The 16,700-nt window shown below is 53.3% G+C and overlaps 1 protein-coding gene across 7 annotated transcripts in view; it reads left to right on the top strand.

Annotated features, from left to right (window-relative positions):
• Positions 1 to 16,700, top strand: part of KATNIP (katanin interacting protein) — a 195,695-nt gene that overhangs the window by 47,420 nt on the left and 131,575 nt on the right. For all 7 annotated transcript variants that reach the window (XR_007147896.1, XM_047839284.1, XM_047839283.1 and 4 more), the window contains 3 exons: positions 5,006 to 5,082; positions 13,060 to 13,229; positions 14,724 to 14,821. Coding sequence is in view for 6 of the 7 variants with exons in the window: in XM_047839284.1 (XP_047695240.1) it covers positions 5,006 to 5,082; positions 13,060 to 13,229; positions 14,724 to 14,821 (345 nt within the window). In the remaining variant the exon portion in view is untranslated. The remainder of the gene's footprint in view (positions 1 to 5,005; positions 5,083 to 13,059; positions 13,230 to 14,723; positions 14,822 to 16,700) is intronic.

Here is a 16,700-nt window from a genome sequence, read left to right as displayed (position 1 = left end):
CTGAACCAGGGTGGTGGCCGGGAGGTGGAGAGAAGTGGTCAGGTTTGGGGGTTCCTACTGTTTCTCTGTGGAGACTGGGGCCTGGCCATGCCCTTGGGAGCCTTCTCAGGTCCCTCCTTCAAAACCTTGGCATCCCATTTTATACATTTTGTTACGATCGTTTGTCTCCCTTTTGGGGGCTCAGATGCCTTTGGTAATCTGATGAAAATTATGGACTTTCTTCCCAGAAGAATACCCTTGTGCACTCAACTGAATACATGTTCCTAGAACCCCCTGCACATCCCCGCTGTTAGGGGCCCCTGGCTAGTGCGTGTTCCCCGGACGCGGTGCACAGTAGGACCACACAGTGCGGGTCCCTGACTGGCCGTCGGGTGCAGCTGATAGGCGAGTACACACAGTGGGTCCAAGCTTTTGTCAAACCCTCATTGCATATGTAACAGCCACGCAGTGAGCGCTTATAAATGTTTGCTGAAAAACAGCGATGATAAACTTGGCACTTTACAAGGTCCTCACACCTCCGCGAGGCGCCTTGGATGCAAACGCCTCCATTTTATAGCCGGACGAATAAAGCCTCGGCAAAGCGAAGTGCGCGGCGCGGGGTCGGGGGGGAGTCAGCATCTGGTGTCTGACCAGGGCTGCAGTGAGGGTGAGCCGTGGTGGCGCTCGGTCAGCCTTAGCGGCGATCGTCCTAGAGCTGCATGCTGGGAGGCTGCGACTGTGCCCCAGACTTGATCGTCCGGCTGTGGAATCAATAAGAAGGATCCTGAAACACTCCTGCTTGTCTCCTAGTTGATCCTCAGAGCAGCCCTGGGAGGTAGACAGTATTGTCCCCCTTTTACAGACGTGGCAACTGAGGCTCCCCAAAGGTAGGTAGCAGAGTTCAGGGCTCACCCCCCAAAGTCTCCAAATCCCCAGATAATTAGTGAGCAACATACATAGTTAAATGCTAACAACTTAGCACTTAATTATGTACTGTTTCTCACTGTATTGTATGTAATTTAACGCTAATTGCAGGGTTTCAGCACGAGCTGCTGGAGCTGCAGGGAGCGGGGGGCGAGGGTGGCGAGGGAAGGCTTCGGGGAGACTTTGGGAACTCAGCTGGGCTCTGGAGAGGACAGGGGTGGATTTCTGCATAAAGGAGTACAATGGAATGAGCCTGGATGGGGAGTAGCCTGAGATAGCGCTCCTTAGATAATGGAGCTCTACGAATGTAAGCGTAACTAATAGTCACAGAGAAAGGTCTCTTTTTTGTTTGTTTTTTCAAAGTTTATTTATTTTGAGAGACAGAGCGCGAGTGGGGGAGGGGCAGAGAGAGGGGAGGGAAGGCGAGACAGGCTCCGCAGGGACGGGGGTGGGAGGGGGCTTGATCCCACGAACTGTGGGATCATGACCTGAGCCGAAATCAGGAGTTGGCTGCTCAACCGACTGAGCCACCCAGGTGCCCCAGTGTTTATTTTTGAGAGAGAGAGAGCGCACGCGCAAGCCAGGGAGGGGCAGAGAGAGAGAGGGGGACGGAGGATCCGAAATCAGCTCTGTGCTGACGACAGCAGAGAGCCCAATGTGGGGCTCGGACTCACGACCCGCGACCTCACGTCCTGAGCCAAAGTCGGCTGCTTAACGGACTGAGCCACCCAGGAGCCCCTCCCTGAGAACATTCTAAATGCTGGAACTGGACTAAGCCCTTTCCACTGCTACTGTTTCCCACCCATGTTTAACCCTATGCAAGAGACAAAAAGGCAACCACACAGGTATTGTTATTACTTCCATTTTAACAGGGGAGTAAACCGATGTCAGTGCGGGGACCCAGCGCCGGGCCTGGTCTCCAAGCTCCTGTTCTTCCCTGCTCAAGTTCAGAGACCTTCCGATTAGAGGTGGTCTGGGCTTGGGCCTTGCTTCTCCACGTGGGCCCCAGAGCATTGCCTGGGGGCTGGTTAGAAATGCAGCCTTGGGCCCTCCCCAGTCCTACCGAGTCAGAACCTGCGAGTCAGAGTTTCTCCGCAGTCCCCAGGTGATTGATAGGCACATCAGTTAGCATTTGAGAAACATGGGGCTGGTGAGAAGTTTGGCTGGACACGTGTCTGGGCCGTTCAAGTCTTTGTGAGGACCTCTCTCTCCTGGCAGAGGCGAATAAATGCTTTCCCGGGGGGGGGTTTGAGGTGAAGGCCCCGGGCAGCCCATCCCAGGCTGAGATCTCTTTGTCATCTCGTATTTCATCTTAAAATGTCATTGACTGTTCATTCCACACCATAGTACATCAGTGGTCATTTTGATATTTCAAAATGGTTATGTAAATTGCCACGGAGTAGGATGCGTGTTTCGGGAAGATGCATGAGATGGGTTTCTTTGTATCTTAAATGGGGTAATAATAACCACTTCCAGGGCTCCTTCGAAGATCAAAGGAGAATCATGTGTATGGAAATGCTCATGAACTGTCTGCCTCAGACCCGTGTTATTCTGGAAGGGAGGGAGAAATCCTCCCCAGACCCGTTGTCCTGCAACCCGCTCTCTGAGGGCTGATGGTGTACGAGTGTTTCTCCCTTTCAGGACAAGGCAGGGCTGGGTCCCAGAGAGGACAAAGTACCCTGTCTGGGCATCTCAGGAAGCCAGGGAAATAAGAGAATGGGGTCAGCTATTGCTAGTTTGTTTATTTAAATTCCTTATTAGTCCCCACTTCCTGATTGTTTGGCCAGATGAGCAAGCAGGAAAACCCGGGTAAAACTCAAGAGGCTTCAGGGACATCAGAACAGGAAAGAAGATGGGAGATGAGGAGGACTTCATCCTGTCCCCGGGTGGACCTCGAGAGAGGGGGGTGTGGTGGGGGTGACAGAGAAGAGGTCCGACTTCAGCTCAGGTCACGATCTCACCGTTCGTGAGTTTGAGCCCCGCATCGGGCTCTCTGCTGTCAGTGCAGAGCCGGCTTCTGATTATTTGTCCCCCTCTCTCTCTAACTGCCCCTCCCCTGCTTGTGCTCACGCTCTCTCTCTCGCTCGCTCTCTCTGTGTGTCTCAAAAATAAATAAACTTTTTTTTTTTTTAAAGAAAGGAAAAAGGACAAGAAAGGGGGATCGGACTGTCAGCCCTGGACCAGGAGTGACCTTGGGTTCCCTGAAAATGTCCTCTTTCCTCTGGAAAGAGAAAATGGAGGAGGGAGACACAGAAGGGTGACACGGACAGAAACAGTGACCATCCCCAACTGGGGCCAAGGGGGAAGGAAGTCAGACAAGGCATCGGAGGGGAGGGAGGCTCATTTACAGCTGCAGAAGCTGAAGGAGGAGAATCTGGGGACGATGGGAGGGGGATGGTCAGCAGTCCCCCCTGGCCCAGAGCAGCTAGAAAGGATGAGTGTGGGAAGAGCTATTATATTTGGTTAAGGAGGTTATGGGTCACCTGTGGATGGGGTTGTGGTAGAGTAATGGTGTTGAAGCCAGCTTTTGAGAAGAAGAGAATGATGGGGATTTTCTCTTCTCCCCATGGTCGTAGTTAGGATTTTCACACAAATTGCATTTCTATTACAAATGTCTTACTTGCCATTTAAAACTTAATCCATGTAACTTGTGACTAGAACCAAGCTGATATTGCCTCTCTAATCCATCCCTTGGCAAAAAAAGTTATTTAAGAAACGTAGAAAATGGCAAAGCGTGGTTTACAGGATGATCCTATTTTTGTTTGAAAGAATGTCTGTAGGGGCGCCTGGGTGGCTCAGTCGGTTGGGCATCCGACTTTGGCCCAGGTCAGGATCTCGTGGTCTGTGAGTTCGAGCCCCACGTCGGGCTCTGTGCTGACAGCTCGGAGCCTGGAGCCTGCCTCCGATTCTGTGTCTCCCTCTCTCTCTCTGCACCTCCCCAGCTCACGCTCGCTCTGTCTCTGTCAAAAATAGATAAACTTAAAAAAAAAAAAAAAAAGAATGTCTGTGTTTGCATGTGTATTTTATAAATATGTATATATACGTATATTCTAAAGACAAACATCTAAGGGTATATGTATCAAATTATAATGGGGGTTTTACTGGCATATACATATGTCACTTTAAATATGTGTAGTTTATTTTACCTGAATTATCCTTCCATAAAGCTGTAAAAAATTGTAATAGGGGTTATCTCTAATGGTCAGATTGTGGTATATATGACATAATTCTTTTGGCTGCACATGACAGAAACTCAGCAGAAACTTCTCAAGCAATAGCTGAATTGTCCAGATACTTGTTCATACATGAGTGGACCCAGGGTCTCAGGTTATGACATTAGGGATCTCCTTTCCATCTCTCACGCCTGCTGTCTTCCCCATTGACCTCGTTCTCAGACAGTTCCAGGCCTGTGTCTCAGCAGCCTGGCACCCCCGTGGAAAGAAAACAGCTTTTCCCCGAAGAGTATCCGCAACGTCCCAGAGCTGACTTTCGAGCACCCGACATGGGCCCTGGCTCAGCCGCAGACCAAAGGAACTTCCAAGGGCATCTCCGGAAGCCAGTGAACTGAAAAAAGGGGCCGAAGGGTTCTCTGAAGGAAACCCAGAGTTCTGTTGCCTGAAAAGGGGGCATAAAACCACAAGTGTCTGCTCCTCAAGGAGCCTTCACTGTCTGGGTCCTATGTTTTTGTAGCGACTGGGTTTTTTTTTTAAATAAGCGTGCGTTTCTCTTGCCGTGGCAAGAGAACAATCAGATCCTTCCTGAAACAACAGATCTGGGGTACATCTGATTATGATCATTCAGATAAATAAATAATGAGTGTGGAGAAAACGGTAAAGCTCAAACCTAGTCCGATTTTAGAGGGCATGGGAGGGAAGGACAGTGTTGAGGCTGGGGACTCAGCCTCCTGCTTTCTGTAGACTGTTAGCTGTGGACGCGGAAGGCCCACCGGGCCATCAGGCGATCTCTGGGGCTCTGGGTCGCCAGAGCGACGCGCCCAGAGAGCTGGGCCCTCGTCAAGCTCGCCTCTGCCTCTCGGCCTCTCCTGCCTCAGTAAACAATTCCCTGCATTCCGATATCACACTGCTCTGTTTCTTCCTTTCAGGGTTATACTAAGGACATGGTACCAGACTTTGATGAGAAGCATGATGAGTATTTAATATTGCTTCAGCAGAGGAACCGGTAAGATAAAGCTGCTCAACGGCAGCCCCATAAAAACCCTATTTAGATTGCTTAACAGCACTTGGGCTCTGTTGCACGTAGGAATGGTATGTAGTCACCCTCCACTCAGGGGCTTGGGATTTTAGCTGTAGTCCCAGCCCCCGGTTCTCCATCCGCTGATTTAATTGCATCTTTGAGCTGTAGCCAACTGCTCTCCCCGTAACTACCACCTCTCGCCTCCCCGCTCCTGTTCTGGGAGGAGGTGGCTTTGTCTCGAGAAGCCGGAACCCGGCAGGGCCTGGGCCTCAGTCACCTGAAGAGCCCAGTCTGTGATCCTACAGGCTTTGCCGGGCCCCTTGAAACCTGAGCCTGTAATCCTGCCCCGTGAGATAAAGGTGGAGTCACCTTCCGTCTGTGTTTGAAGTTGGTCGATATGTCGTTGAAAGTTAAGTTCGTACTGATTTTGACTCTGGAGGGCTAGCTCCTGAAAAAAAAAAAAACCCACAGCGGTGGAGGCAGTGTTTAGTGACTGAGGGCAGAGCGGTCTGGTCCGGTTGGAAAGAGGTGTCCCGTCTTCAGCGCCCTCGCAGGGCCTGTGCAAGTTCATCAGGCCCCGGGCCTCGCGTTAGGCCGGGTTCGCAAATTCAGATGCTCGGAGGGCGGGATGGCAGTGAGCAAAACCAGCTCGGTGGAGACCGTGGGCACCTGGAATTCTCACTCCCATGCTGCTCCGCTCAGGCCACCTGATGTGTGTGGCACACGGGTCCAGGGGTCCGTATCCTCCGAGGTTGATGGAGAAGCCGGAAGTCTGGCTCTGTGTTGTGAAATCTCCTGAGTTTTAAAATGTTGGTAATGCACTCAGATTAAAACACAAAACGGGGGCGTCTGGGTAGCACAGTCGGTTGAGCGTTTCTGGCTCTTGTTTCTGGCTCAGCTTGTGATCCCAGGCTCATGGGATCGAGCCCCGTGTCGGGCTCTGCACTGAGCGTGAAGCCTGCTTAAGATTTTCTCTTTCCCTCTGCCCCTGCTCTGTTTGTACTCTCTCTCTCTCTTTCTCGAAAACAAAACAAAAAAACCCCCACAAAACAACTACAAGAATGCTACGGGCCTCTAAAACAGATCAGGCGTGAGTGAGGAGGAGGGGGCCCTGATCTGGGCGTTTGTGTTCTGGGAATGAACTTGGGGTCTTGCAGGCAGGAGAGCCTGGGGGTTGTCACCCTGCATGTGCATCCCGCCCTCATCTGGCTGGTGGGGCTCCCGGTGCTCGTCAGGCAGGGCCCTGGTGGCATATTATATGCACAGGTTTAGTCCTTCGTGTTCTATAGCTCAGCGTTCCTGCCCGCCGGCCCCTTTACTAACTTCCACCGAGACCCCCAGTATCTCTAACAGCACCCACCCAAGTCGCCAGCTGCCCCCCAGTGAGGCAGTACGACCCTTAGTGGCAAACCCTTGAACGGATCAAGGCCCGAGGCACAGCCAGAAATGCCAGGCAGCGTCCCCTGTGCCCGGCTGCTCTCTGCTCGTCTGCCCAGCCCAGGGGCGACCGCAAACTACCATAGCGGGAGGCTCGCGCTCGTTAGCCCAACGTGGGTTTTTATCATCATCAGTGCCACGGAGCAGGATGTTTGTATTCCATGGCTGGCAGACCGGATGGTGCCACTGAACATTTGGGTGATCGTTGGGTCACACACGCGTGACTCGCCCTGGGGGACAGGGTCGTGGTTTCTCAGGAGCACGTTGCTTCTCATTAACCGGCAGATTGTGACCAAAGAGGTACGAGCCGACAGCATGGAGGGGAGTATCCAGAGACAAGGTCGCGGCACAAAGGCAATGAAGAAACGTGTCCGCGTGGAGTTGCCGTAAAACTGGGGGAACGTGTGGTCACCGACAGGGAGCTGGCTTGACGACAGGGACTCAGAAAGTAGAGCTGGAAACACGTCCGAAGGGAGGCACGAGGAGGGGCGTCCCCCTGAGCTATCACCGGGCGTTGCTCTCGAGGCGCCTTTTCTGGGCTGCCGCCTGCGCGCCGGGAACCTCGCCCCCATCGTTGCATTTTATCCTCGCCCTCCCCGATGAGGTGTGGGTGCAGCCATCGCACCCATTTTACAGAAAAGAAAGCCGGAGGCAACACCCCCCGGAAGTGGTGGGGCCGGGCCGTACTTTCGGATTCGCGTTCTGTCGGACGTGGTCATAAGTACTCAGCAGGAGAGAAACCTGCCGGGGTTGCCAGTTTCACCGCGAGGGGTTTTGCAGAAATAAACTGCAGTTTACTTGGGAGTCCGGTTCTGTGACCCGGTGGAGAACCAGTGTCTGGGCTTTATCCTGTGCATAGAGGGAGATGCAAACCCAGCCTGCTTATGCGGTTGCCTGTGACCTGAGAAAGGGCTGTGCGATCATTGGAGCAAGTCCCTAGGAGAGGCGGGCCCAGAACACAGCCGGTAGGATTTCGCCGAGTACCTTCTCGGTGCCTAGCACTGCCACCAGTGTGAAGGAGAACCCTGTGCTGAGGAGGGCACACGCTTTATAGTTAATGCTCCTGAGGTCCGAGGGACAGAAACCCAAGGTAAATGGACCTTAAACAATAAGGAAACTTACTGGCTCATGAAATTAAAGAAGCCCAGGATAATACTTTGGCTTCAGGCATAGCTGTATCCAGGCACTCAGCTCATGTTGGAGGCATCCCAGGTCTGTACTTTCTTTACCAAGGCAGCCACTGGAGGCCCCACGCTGACATCCTGCCTCGAGAAGGAGAGAGCACTTCCTTCCTGATAGTTCCGGCCGAAGTGCAGAGGAGGGCTCCGGCCCCAGCCCCGAGCCAGGCCTCCCCTGTGCCTGTGAGGTGCCATGGCCTCACTGGCCACTCCTCGGCTACCTCCTTAAGCTGGGTGGTGGAGTGAGTGAGCATCACCCACACCACACGGAGTAAGGGAAGGAACGGGGCAGTTGCCAGAGGGGATCTGAGGGGCTGGGTTTGGAAGGTGGGGGAGCGTAGCTGGCGAGGAAAAACGAACAGGTGTTCACCCCACAGCCCTTGCCCTTGAGGAACTCCCTGGTGGGTGGCAGGGGAGCACAAGGCCACCTATTTATAACTGCACCAGAGGAAGCAGAAAATGGCCATGTGCTCCAAGAGGACCGGGGGAGGGGTAGGGAAGATGTGACTGCCCTGGGTCACCCCTGCACAACCCGTCCCGGAGGACACTTAGTGATTCTGGTCACTCAGCTTCATGAAAGATGTCATCATGCCTGACAGACTCACAACAGAGCAAGGGCTGGAATGCTGGGGAGGGGCGCCTGGGGGGCTCAGTCGGTTAAGTGTCTGCCTTCGGCCCAGGTCAGCATCTCGCTGTTTGCGAGTTCGAGCCCCACGTCGGGGCTCTGTGCTGACATCTTAGAGCCTGGAGCCTGCTTCGGGTTCTGTTCTGTGTCTCCCTTTCTCTCTGCCCCTCCCCTGCTCACGCTCTGTCTCTCACTGTCTGTCTCTCAAAAATGAATGAACATTTAAAAAAAAAATTTAAAAAGAGAGAGAAGGAAGGGGAGAGCTGGCATCCGACGGGGCTTGGCATGGACCAGTCTCTGAGCTGGAGCCTCAGCCGGATACCCCACTCCATCCTCATGACATTCCTAAGAGGTGGAGGCATTCTGGGGCTCATTTTGCAGAAGGGGAACAGGCCCCGGGGGTGGCGGGACTTGCCCAACCAAGGTCACACAAGCCGAGGAACCGGCAGAGCCTCCCCCGGGCGAAGCATTGTCCCCCACAGTCTGCCACTTCCCCCCACGCGGATGGGGGATGCTGACAGCCTAAAGGGCGAACACCCGAGCCTGCGAGCACCCAGGCTCTGGGAGGAACAGCAGGCGGTCTGCACCACTGCCCTTCGCCTCTCCATCCTTCAAGGCTAGACTCAAACGCCACCACCTCCAGGAAGCCCCCAGGTGGGAGCCACCGCTCTGCTAGCTCAGAGCCCCTGTGGTATGCTAGCCTGGCGAGGAGACCAGAAGCAGTGGCTGGGAGATGGACTCGGGACCAGAATTTAAATCCTGGCTGCTTCCTGGGCTCTGTGACCTTGGGCAAATTCATCTATAAAACAGGCCAATGGTAGGACCTTAATCCCAGGACCGGTGAAGGATTAGGCACCCAGGTGTCATTTGAATGTTAAACACACCTTCTCCCGGAGCTGACCTCCGGGTAATCCTTGAGTGCCCCCTGGGGTGACTGAGATCCAACGGCCGCTGTGGCCAGCCTGGTCACACAGCGGCCACAGCTCTCTGAGACCAAGGTGGTTCAGCCATTAACCCCGGCACAGTCACACCCAGGTGACTGCCCCTGGAGCCTGGCTGAACCCTCTCGCCAGCTGGCCCCCTGCGTGTGCCCTGACCACCCCCTCATGTCCCCCGTCACACTCCCTCATGACACCCGGTGCTAGCTCAGGGTGCCCTGCTTCCTCAGGGTGGCCCCCACAGGTCACTACTGGCTAAGACAGGAAGGGTTCCTGTGATGGGCACTGGGTCCACGGCGGCTGTCAGGATACACACACATCCATGTTTTGTCTCCCCTGCTAGACCTTGGGCGCCTTGAAGCCGCCGGTTCCAGAAATAAGTATGGAGAGAATTCCACTCCGCGTGGACCCCGTGCCTGGGGGTCAGAGTCTGGCGGTCAGAAGGGAGAATAAACAGACACACAGACAGAATCCTGTAGGGTGAGGCAGTGAGCCACAGGAGAATAGAACGTGATGGGGCACAGGTGGCAGGGGCTCCGTCTTCGACAGGGCAGGGGCTGAATCTGATTATCCTCAGTCGTCTACACCGAGGGCAGCTTTTTATGCAAAGCAGGCTATCAATTAAAAACAAAACAAAACAAAACAAAACCACCACTTTTCTTTGGTGCCGCCTGAGTATCGCCGAAGGCTCAGCTGCAGTAGGGAGTTCCTTTAGCGATCCCTTTCACACTCTCGATAATTATCTCCCCATTTATCAGTTTCGTAAATCCACATTTTCATAAATCGTCCCGCTTAAATACAGAAGCACGCACACGAGTGCCAGTCCCAGATCCTGGGTGACGGATGCCACCATAGCCACCAGGATAGCATCAGGAGACAGGGCGGTCTCCGGAGGGAGGTCGAGGCCGGCAGTCTGTGGCCGGGTGCTCAGACTTTCCACTCTCTGGGCCTCCCCGGGCTCAGGCTCCCCGTGCTCTCTCCCTGGGGGCTGCCGGGCACCCACTGAAACCTCCGACTGTTTGCTCCAGAGACTCCAACTATTGCTGTGTTTGGAAAGCGTCTCTTAGTTACTTGTGTTTTCCTTCTGTTTTATGCTGTTGCCCGCCCGACAATCATCTCCCAGGCTTCCAAGCCTGGCAGGAGATAAGAAGTCGGTAATAAATGTTCCTGCCACGATTGTTGAAAAGATGGATGTGCCAACAGCTAGAGAAACATTTAAAAAGCAAACGAAGAAATCGCCCATAATGCCACCACCCTACCTCAACAGCTAATTGCATTCTCACATTTATCACCTCCCACTCTGGGTCCACAGACACACTTCTTTCCAACTTTGCACTTGACCACACACATACCGTTTTGATTCTGCCTTTTTCGCCCTCCACCGATCAGAAGCAATTCCTCGTGTTTGGACACACTCTACGCAATGACGTCAGCTGCGTGAGATCTCAGGTTCTGCTTCCCCGGTTTTGGACATTTGGGTTTTGCTATGACCAAGCACCGAGCATTGTTCCTGGTCAAGAATGATTTGGGGCGCGTGGGTGGCTCCGTCAGTTAAGCGTCCGACTTCAGCTCAGGTCACGATCTCACAGTTTGTGGGTTTGAGCCCCACCTCGGGCTCAGAGCGTGCTTTAAATCCTCTGTCCCTCTATCTCTCTCTGCCCCTACCCTGCTCACGCACATATGCGCACTCTCTCTCTTAAAAAAAAAAAAAAAAAGAAAAAAAAAAAAAAAAAAGAATGTCTTGCCGAAATGGGCTTACTGGGGAAAGACCAAGCATATGGCATTTTCTCTATTTTCATATTACTTTCTGAGAAGGTTCTGTGAGTTACCAGCAATGTCTAAGTTTGCCCGTTTCAGCATCTGGCTAGCTTCAGAGGTTGTCTTTGCTGTGGTAGAGACTTGAGTCCGATTGCTTACGTTTTCATCCTAGCCCTGCCACCATACCAGCTGTGTGGCCTTGGGCAAATGACTCAACTTCTCTGTGCCTCCCTTCTCTTATTTGTTACCTGGGGACAATAAAAGTAATTGCCCCATAGGGTTGTTGGGGGAAGATTAATGCCTTCATACAGTCAATCTTTATGATTCACGTGTTCCCTGAATACAAATTCACCCACTCCCTGAAATTTATTCGTAACCCCAAGGTCAGTATTTACAGAGCTTTTGTGGTCATTCAAAGGCACGTGCAGAGGGGTAAAACATTTTCATTGTGCGACACACACATTCCCAACTTCGGTAGAACGCGGGACCGCTCTACCTTCTTGTTCCAACCCTTTCCCCCCAAGACAAAGCGTCTTTTTCGCAGTATACTCAGTGCCCCGTTTTCCACATTTTCATGCTTTTTGTTGGTGATTTTGCTGTTTTACACTGGCCCCCGGGCCTGTTGTTAAAGTGCCGTGTCGTGTGCCCAAGCGCGAGAAGGCTATGATGTCTCTTAAGGAGAAAATAACACGCATTGGACGAGCTTCCGTCAGGCCTGAGTTAGAACACTGCTGTCGGCCGTGAGTTCGATGTCAGCGCATCAACTACGCGTTAAATAAGGTGCCTTTAAACCGAAACTCACGTACAGCAAGGTTATGTACTGATCGGTCGATGAAAATGCTGTGACGGAGGCTCGCGGGAACCAAATTCCGTGTTTTGCCCTAGAGACAAAGTTTCTTTAGTCACCAACTCAGTGTTTGCGGTGACTTTACGCAGCAAAACTACCGCCAATGACGACCATCAGATCCCGTATACGCACTGCATTTAGAACAGAGTTTGGCACCTAGTACGCACCCTCCAGGTGATTGCTATTTCTATATTTTAAAAACATTTACATTTCGCTCGTTTGGTAGGAACTTATTTAATCACAAAGGGGATGCACACTTGTTGCCGTGTGGTTTGATCGCGTCGCTTCCTGTGCGGAAATAAATCCGGTTGACGCGGGAGGGCGCAGAGACGTTTGTGGAGGCCCTGGGGTTTGGAGCCGGGAGCGGCTCCAGGGGCAGGGGACGGGGACGGGGGGGGGGGGGGGGGGGCGCTGACGAAGTTGCCGCACGCTCTTTATGGCACTACAGTATAGTTGGGAAAGGCCCAAGGCTTTCAAGAAAACTTGAACTAGAGGCCAGCCATGTTCACGCCGAGACCCTTTCAGCCAGAGGGTGTGATAATCCTATCACTAATCTTGAATTAAAGCCTACATTGATATGTTCTTTCACTGCATCGGAATATAAGATGATGACACTGGGGATACCAGGGGGGTGAGCGTCTGAGAACGCATTTGTTTCCTGAAGCAAAAGGAGTCAGTCTGCCTGGTCTGACGCGGGATGCTTCCTGCTTCGTAGATATTCTAGGAAATCTCTCGCAAAGGCTGACGACCTGAGACCCAGCATGTTTTGTTGCACGCTGGAGAAGTTGCCACTATCCACACAACGTGGAGATGCATGAGGTTGGGGTCTCCCAGGAAACCCAGGCTGTGTGGAGGCAATGCACACACACACCTGCTTTCTGTCTCAGCCACTGCGGGGCGAGGGCGACGTGTGCCTTCGTCGCCGCTAACCTGCGCTTGAGCCTCAGAACGAAAGCAGAAACACCCCTGCCGGGCCCGAAACAGTCTCCCCCTTGCTGCTTCTCCGTGTGCGTAATGGGCCTCTTCCAGGCTGTTTGTCGATGAACAGCTGGGCACCCGCCACCCGGCCTCCCGATTCAAGATGCTTTGCCCATTAGAGTGGTAGTTCTCTCCCCGCCGCGTCGGGGGTGGGCGGCCCAGGCGCCTAGAACGAGGAACGAATGATCGTTTCTCTTCCAGGATACTAAAGCACTTGAGATCCAAGGACCCCATGCAGCTGAGACTGGAGCATTTGGAACAAGGCTTCTCCGTCTACGTCAACGGGGCCAACTCTGAGCTGAAGACCTCACCCCGGAAAGCTGTCCACTCCGACTTCACCAGAAGCGCCTCACACGCCGAGGGGACGCACGGTGAGCACTGGCCCGTCCGGCCCCTGCAACGCGCTAGCTCGTTCGGCACCGCGGACCCACATCCGATGCACGTGAACTTCCCAGCAAATAACTGGTTAACCTACATACACACTAACTATGGCCGCTTGGCCAGAAAGAGAGCAGGAGAGTGAGAAAGAGAGAGAAACCCTTTTTTATTCCTTTTAAAGGGTCATCTTGGCCTCCATTACCCCAGGGCGAAGGTGGCCAGGGCGGTAAATTCCTGGCTTTTATGTTTCATAGTGCCAGTAATTGAAGGAAATGTCTAGGATAATTGAAATGATACCCGATTTTCACTGGATCTGTCTTCACCTCAGTACCTAACCCCTGTGTGATATTTGATTCCCACCGTTCATTTCTGAATTTAGTAAATCCATGCTCCATGTACTTTCAACAGATTTCATGTGTCCTGTCCTGAAAGCTGAGGGGGGCAATACGAGCACCCCACCGAGGGGCTGGCCCAAAACAGGCACCAATAAAAATGACCTGGCGGTACAATGGCATCCCCGGGGCGCCAGCGTGCCCTCCACGTCGGGCGGCTTTATCTGAAAAGCCGGTGTGCTACTGAGTTACAGGAGGAGCATTTGGAATGAGGCAGGGCTGGATTTGAACTCTGTTCTGCCACTCTCTGGCTTTGAAACCTCTGGCAGTTGGGTCCTCTCTGACCCTCAGTTTCCTCTTCTATAAAATGGGAACAATCACGTCCACCTTGCGGGCTTGCCAGGAAGACTAACTGACATAAGAAATGTAAAATGTCCATCACACAATAGTCTTGATCTGTATTGTTCTAAAATTCATTGCCTTACAGGTACGGTAGATTTCCCAAGCCATTAATAGGCGGCAAAAGCCAAAACAACAGTAAAATAGACAGTGAAAGTCAAAACGAGGAGATAAAAGGCGAAAGTCATGTCCCCAAACCTTCCCCTAGGAGAGCCCCTGCAGTTCAGCTTAGAGTTTAGAATGAGCTTCCTGGCCCCCAGGGCAACAAGGGGAATGGAATGATTCTTCTAGGTTTCACGGTTTCACAGACGAGGATTCTGGCCAGCCTGCTGCTAGTTGGCAGGTGCAGGCCTCTCCTGGTCCGGGTTTCAGGGAGGTGCAGGTAACGTTGTCTTTCTACTTGGGCCACAGCAGTAGTATCTTTACTCATTCAACAGATATATCTCCCCCTCCTCTTTGACACAAACGCTGGCCGATTGTGCCCACTGTGTGTGCCCTGCTTCCGTATGTCGGAGATTTTTCCTTTGGTATATAGACCTGCCTGATTCAGCTGTGACTTACTACCCTTGCCCTTTTCGCTGAGCATTTGGCTTGTTTCCTAACGCCCTGCGGCTACCAATGGGACTACAGTGGCCCGCTCCACAGACGGGACTTTGGGCACCTGATGTGCGTTTTAGATGTAAGTCATGAATCTGCCTTGGGTGTGAGCTTGTCACGGGCGCCTCACCAAATCTCCTTCCCTCCTGTCTGGTGCAGATTACGGGCGAAGAACCCTGTTTCGAGAAGTGGAAGAAGCTTTAAGACGCAACTCGCGGACAGCCCCTTCCAAAGTTCAGCGCCGAGGATGGCACCAGGTCAGGAAACCCTGGGGGGGAGAATCAAGACACATGGCCCCAGCTCTTGTTTTAGAAGAAGGAGCAGGGTTACTGTGACAGAACCTTTCAGAATCCCCGTGGGCAGCGGTGGGGCTGGCCGGGCACCCTGCAGGTGGCCTCTTTGCATGCAGTCCTGGCCCCTGGGGAGTGGAGGAGACTGGGGACCTCCCAGCCCTCTCTCTGTGGCGTGATCCTCCCTTCCGGATGGGGTCACCCCAGCCCTACGCAGGAGGATCACGTGCACACTCTCAGCCCCCTTCGTGATGACTCGTTCATACAGCTGTCTTTTATTGAGCACCTACTATGTGCCGGGCATAGTCTTTGATGCCAGGGATGCAGTGGGTAACAAGGCAAAGCCCCTGCCCCACAGACCTGAGATGCCACTTAGGGCTGCTTGTTGATGGTGCTGACGCCAGCAGCTGGCGTTCTTGAGTGCCAACCAGGTACGAGCCGTGCTCCCGCGTGACTCCTCTCCTTTGTCCTCGCGGCAGACCTGCAGGGTAAAGTTCCAATGTTCTTCCTCTTCTAAGGGAGCCACAGACTTGAATGGTCAGAAAAGCTAAGTGAGCTTTCTTCTAAGGTCAACCAGAATCAAGACTCCAGCCCAGACCTTTGCTCCAAGCGTGGTGTTCTTGCCCACGTGGTCCTTATCTGGCTGCTTGCCTGAGATCAGTGCTTCTCAACCCCCGCTGCACGTTCACACCACCCGGGGAGCCCCCCCCCCCCCCCCCCAGGGATTCTGACTCACCTGGTCTGAGGTGTGGCTTAAGCAATGGTATGTAATCCTTTTCAATCCTGTGTACTGCCCTTAGAACCTTCTGCACAGGGCTGTATGTGTGGGTCTATAGTAAATACTTCCATAAGCTTTGCTGGCCCATCTGTGCGATAACCCTGTAGGTCTGTAACTGTCCTCATCATGCCATTGGTGAAACTGAGGCCCAGAGAAGTGAGGTGACCTGCTCAGGGTCACGCAGCCGCTAAGGGAGGAGGGTAGGCTGACGTTGGAACACTGGACCCGTGACCCCCAAACCCACTGGTCTCCCCTGCCTTTGTGGGTCTGTGATTAAATGTGGCTGGGTGTTCCTGCCGGGGCTTGCTGAGCAAGGCCTCCGGGGCACGCAGCCTGGAGGCCTCCTTTTGTCCCCAGCAATGAATGTTAATTTCTCATTAAGGAGGCCTGTCTCCACTTCCCACTTCAGACCCTCCTTCTGGTTGTTCTGAGTGTCTTCTATTATCAGGAGCCATATTTGCATCTTAGACTGTGACTTAATGGCCGGCCCCAGAGCCTGTGCAATTTAAAAGACTTGGCCTAAGATTAATTAGCATCCCTCCCCAGCCTCTCCCTGTGGTCCCACACTTCACAGGGCCTAATCATGGCTAATTTCCTAGCTTCCCGATGCCGAGAAGGCTGTAATTGTCCTCCTGCACCGTATCAGTCAGGGGTCAGTCACTGCCTAACAGTAGAGACCATTCAGGCCGTTTTAATCAGTGATGGATGGAATACAGGGAGCCCGGTGCTCACAAGGTCTCTGTGTGCAAGAGGAAGGGTTCCGAGCGGGGCCTTCTCACACAGCCTGCCAGGAGAACTGCTCCCTAGGGCCCAGTGGGGAAGGTGGGGGATCCGCATCGGGGCTGGGTCACCTGAGCTGTCATTCGGGAACCAGGTGGCTCCCACCACAACCGATGGCCTCGAATGATGCCGCGCCTGCTAGAGCAACGATGCCCGTAGCCTGTCCGGCCAGGCTGGGACACTTGCAAAACCCCTCACCTCGGCACTGTGGTTAGCACAGCATCAGCCGGCCTGTGTCCCCTTGTTTCCACCTCATTTCCGCTTCCCCTGCCTTGTATGAAGTCATCG

The sequence above is a fragment of the Prionailurus viverrinus genome, chromosome E3 (genome assembly GCF_022837055.1).
Source record: "Prionailurus viverrinus isolate Anna chromosome E3, UM_Priviv_1.0, whole genome shotgun sequence".
NCBI classification, from domain to species: Eukaryota; Metazoa; Chordata; class Mammalia; order Carnivora; family Felidae; genus Prionailurus; species Prionailurus viverrinus.
This window is presented reverse-complemented; position numbering and strand designations above follow the sequence as displayed.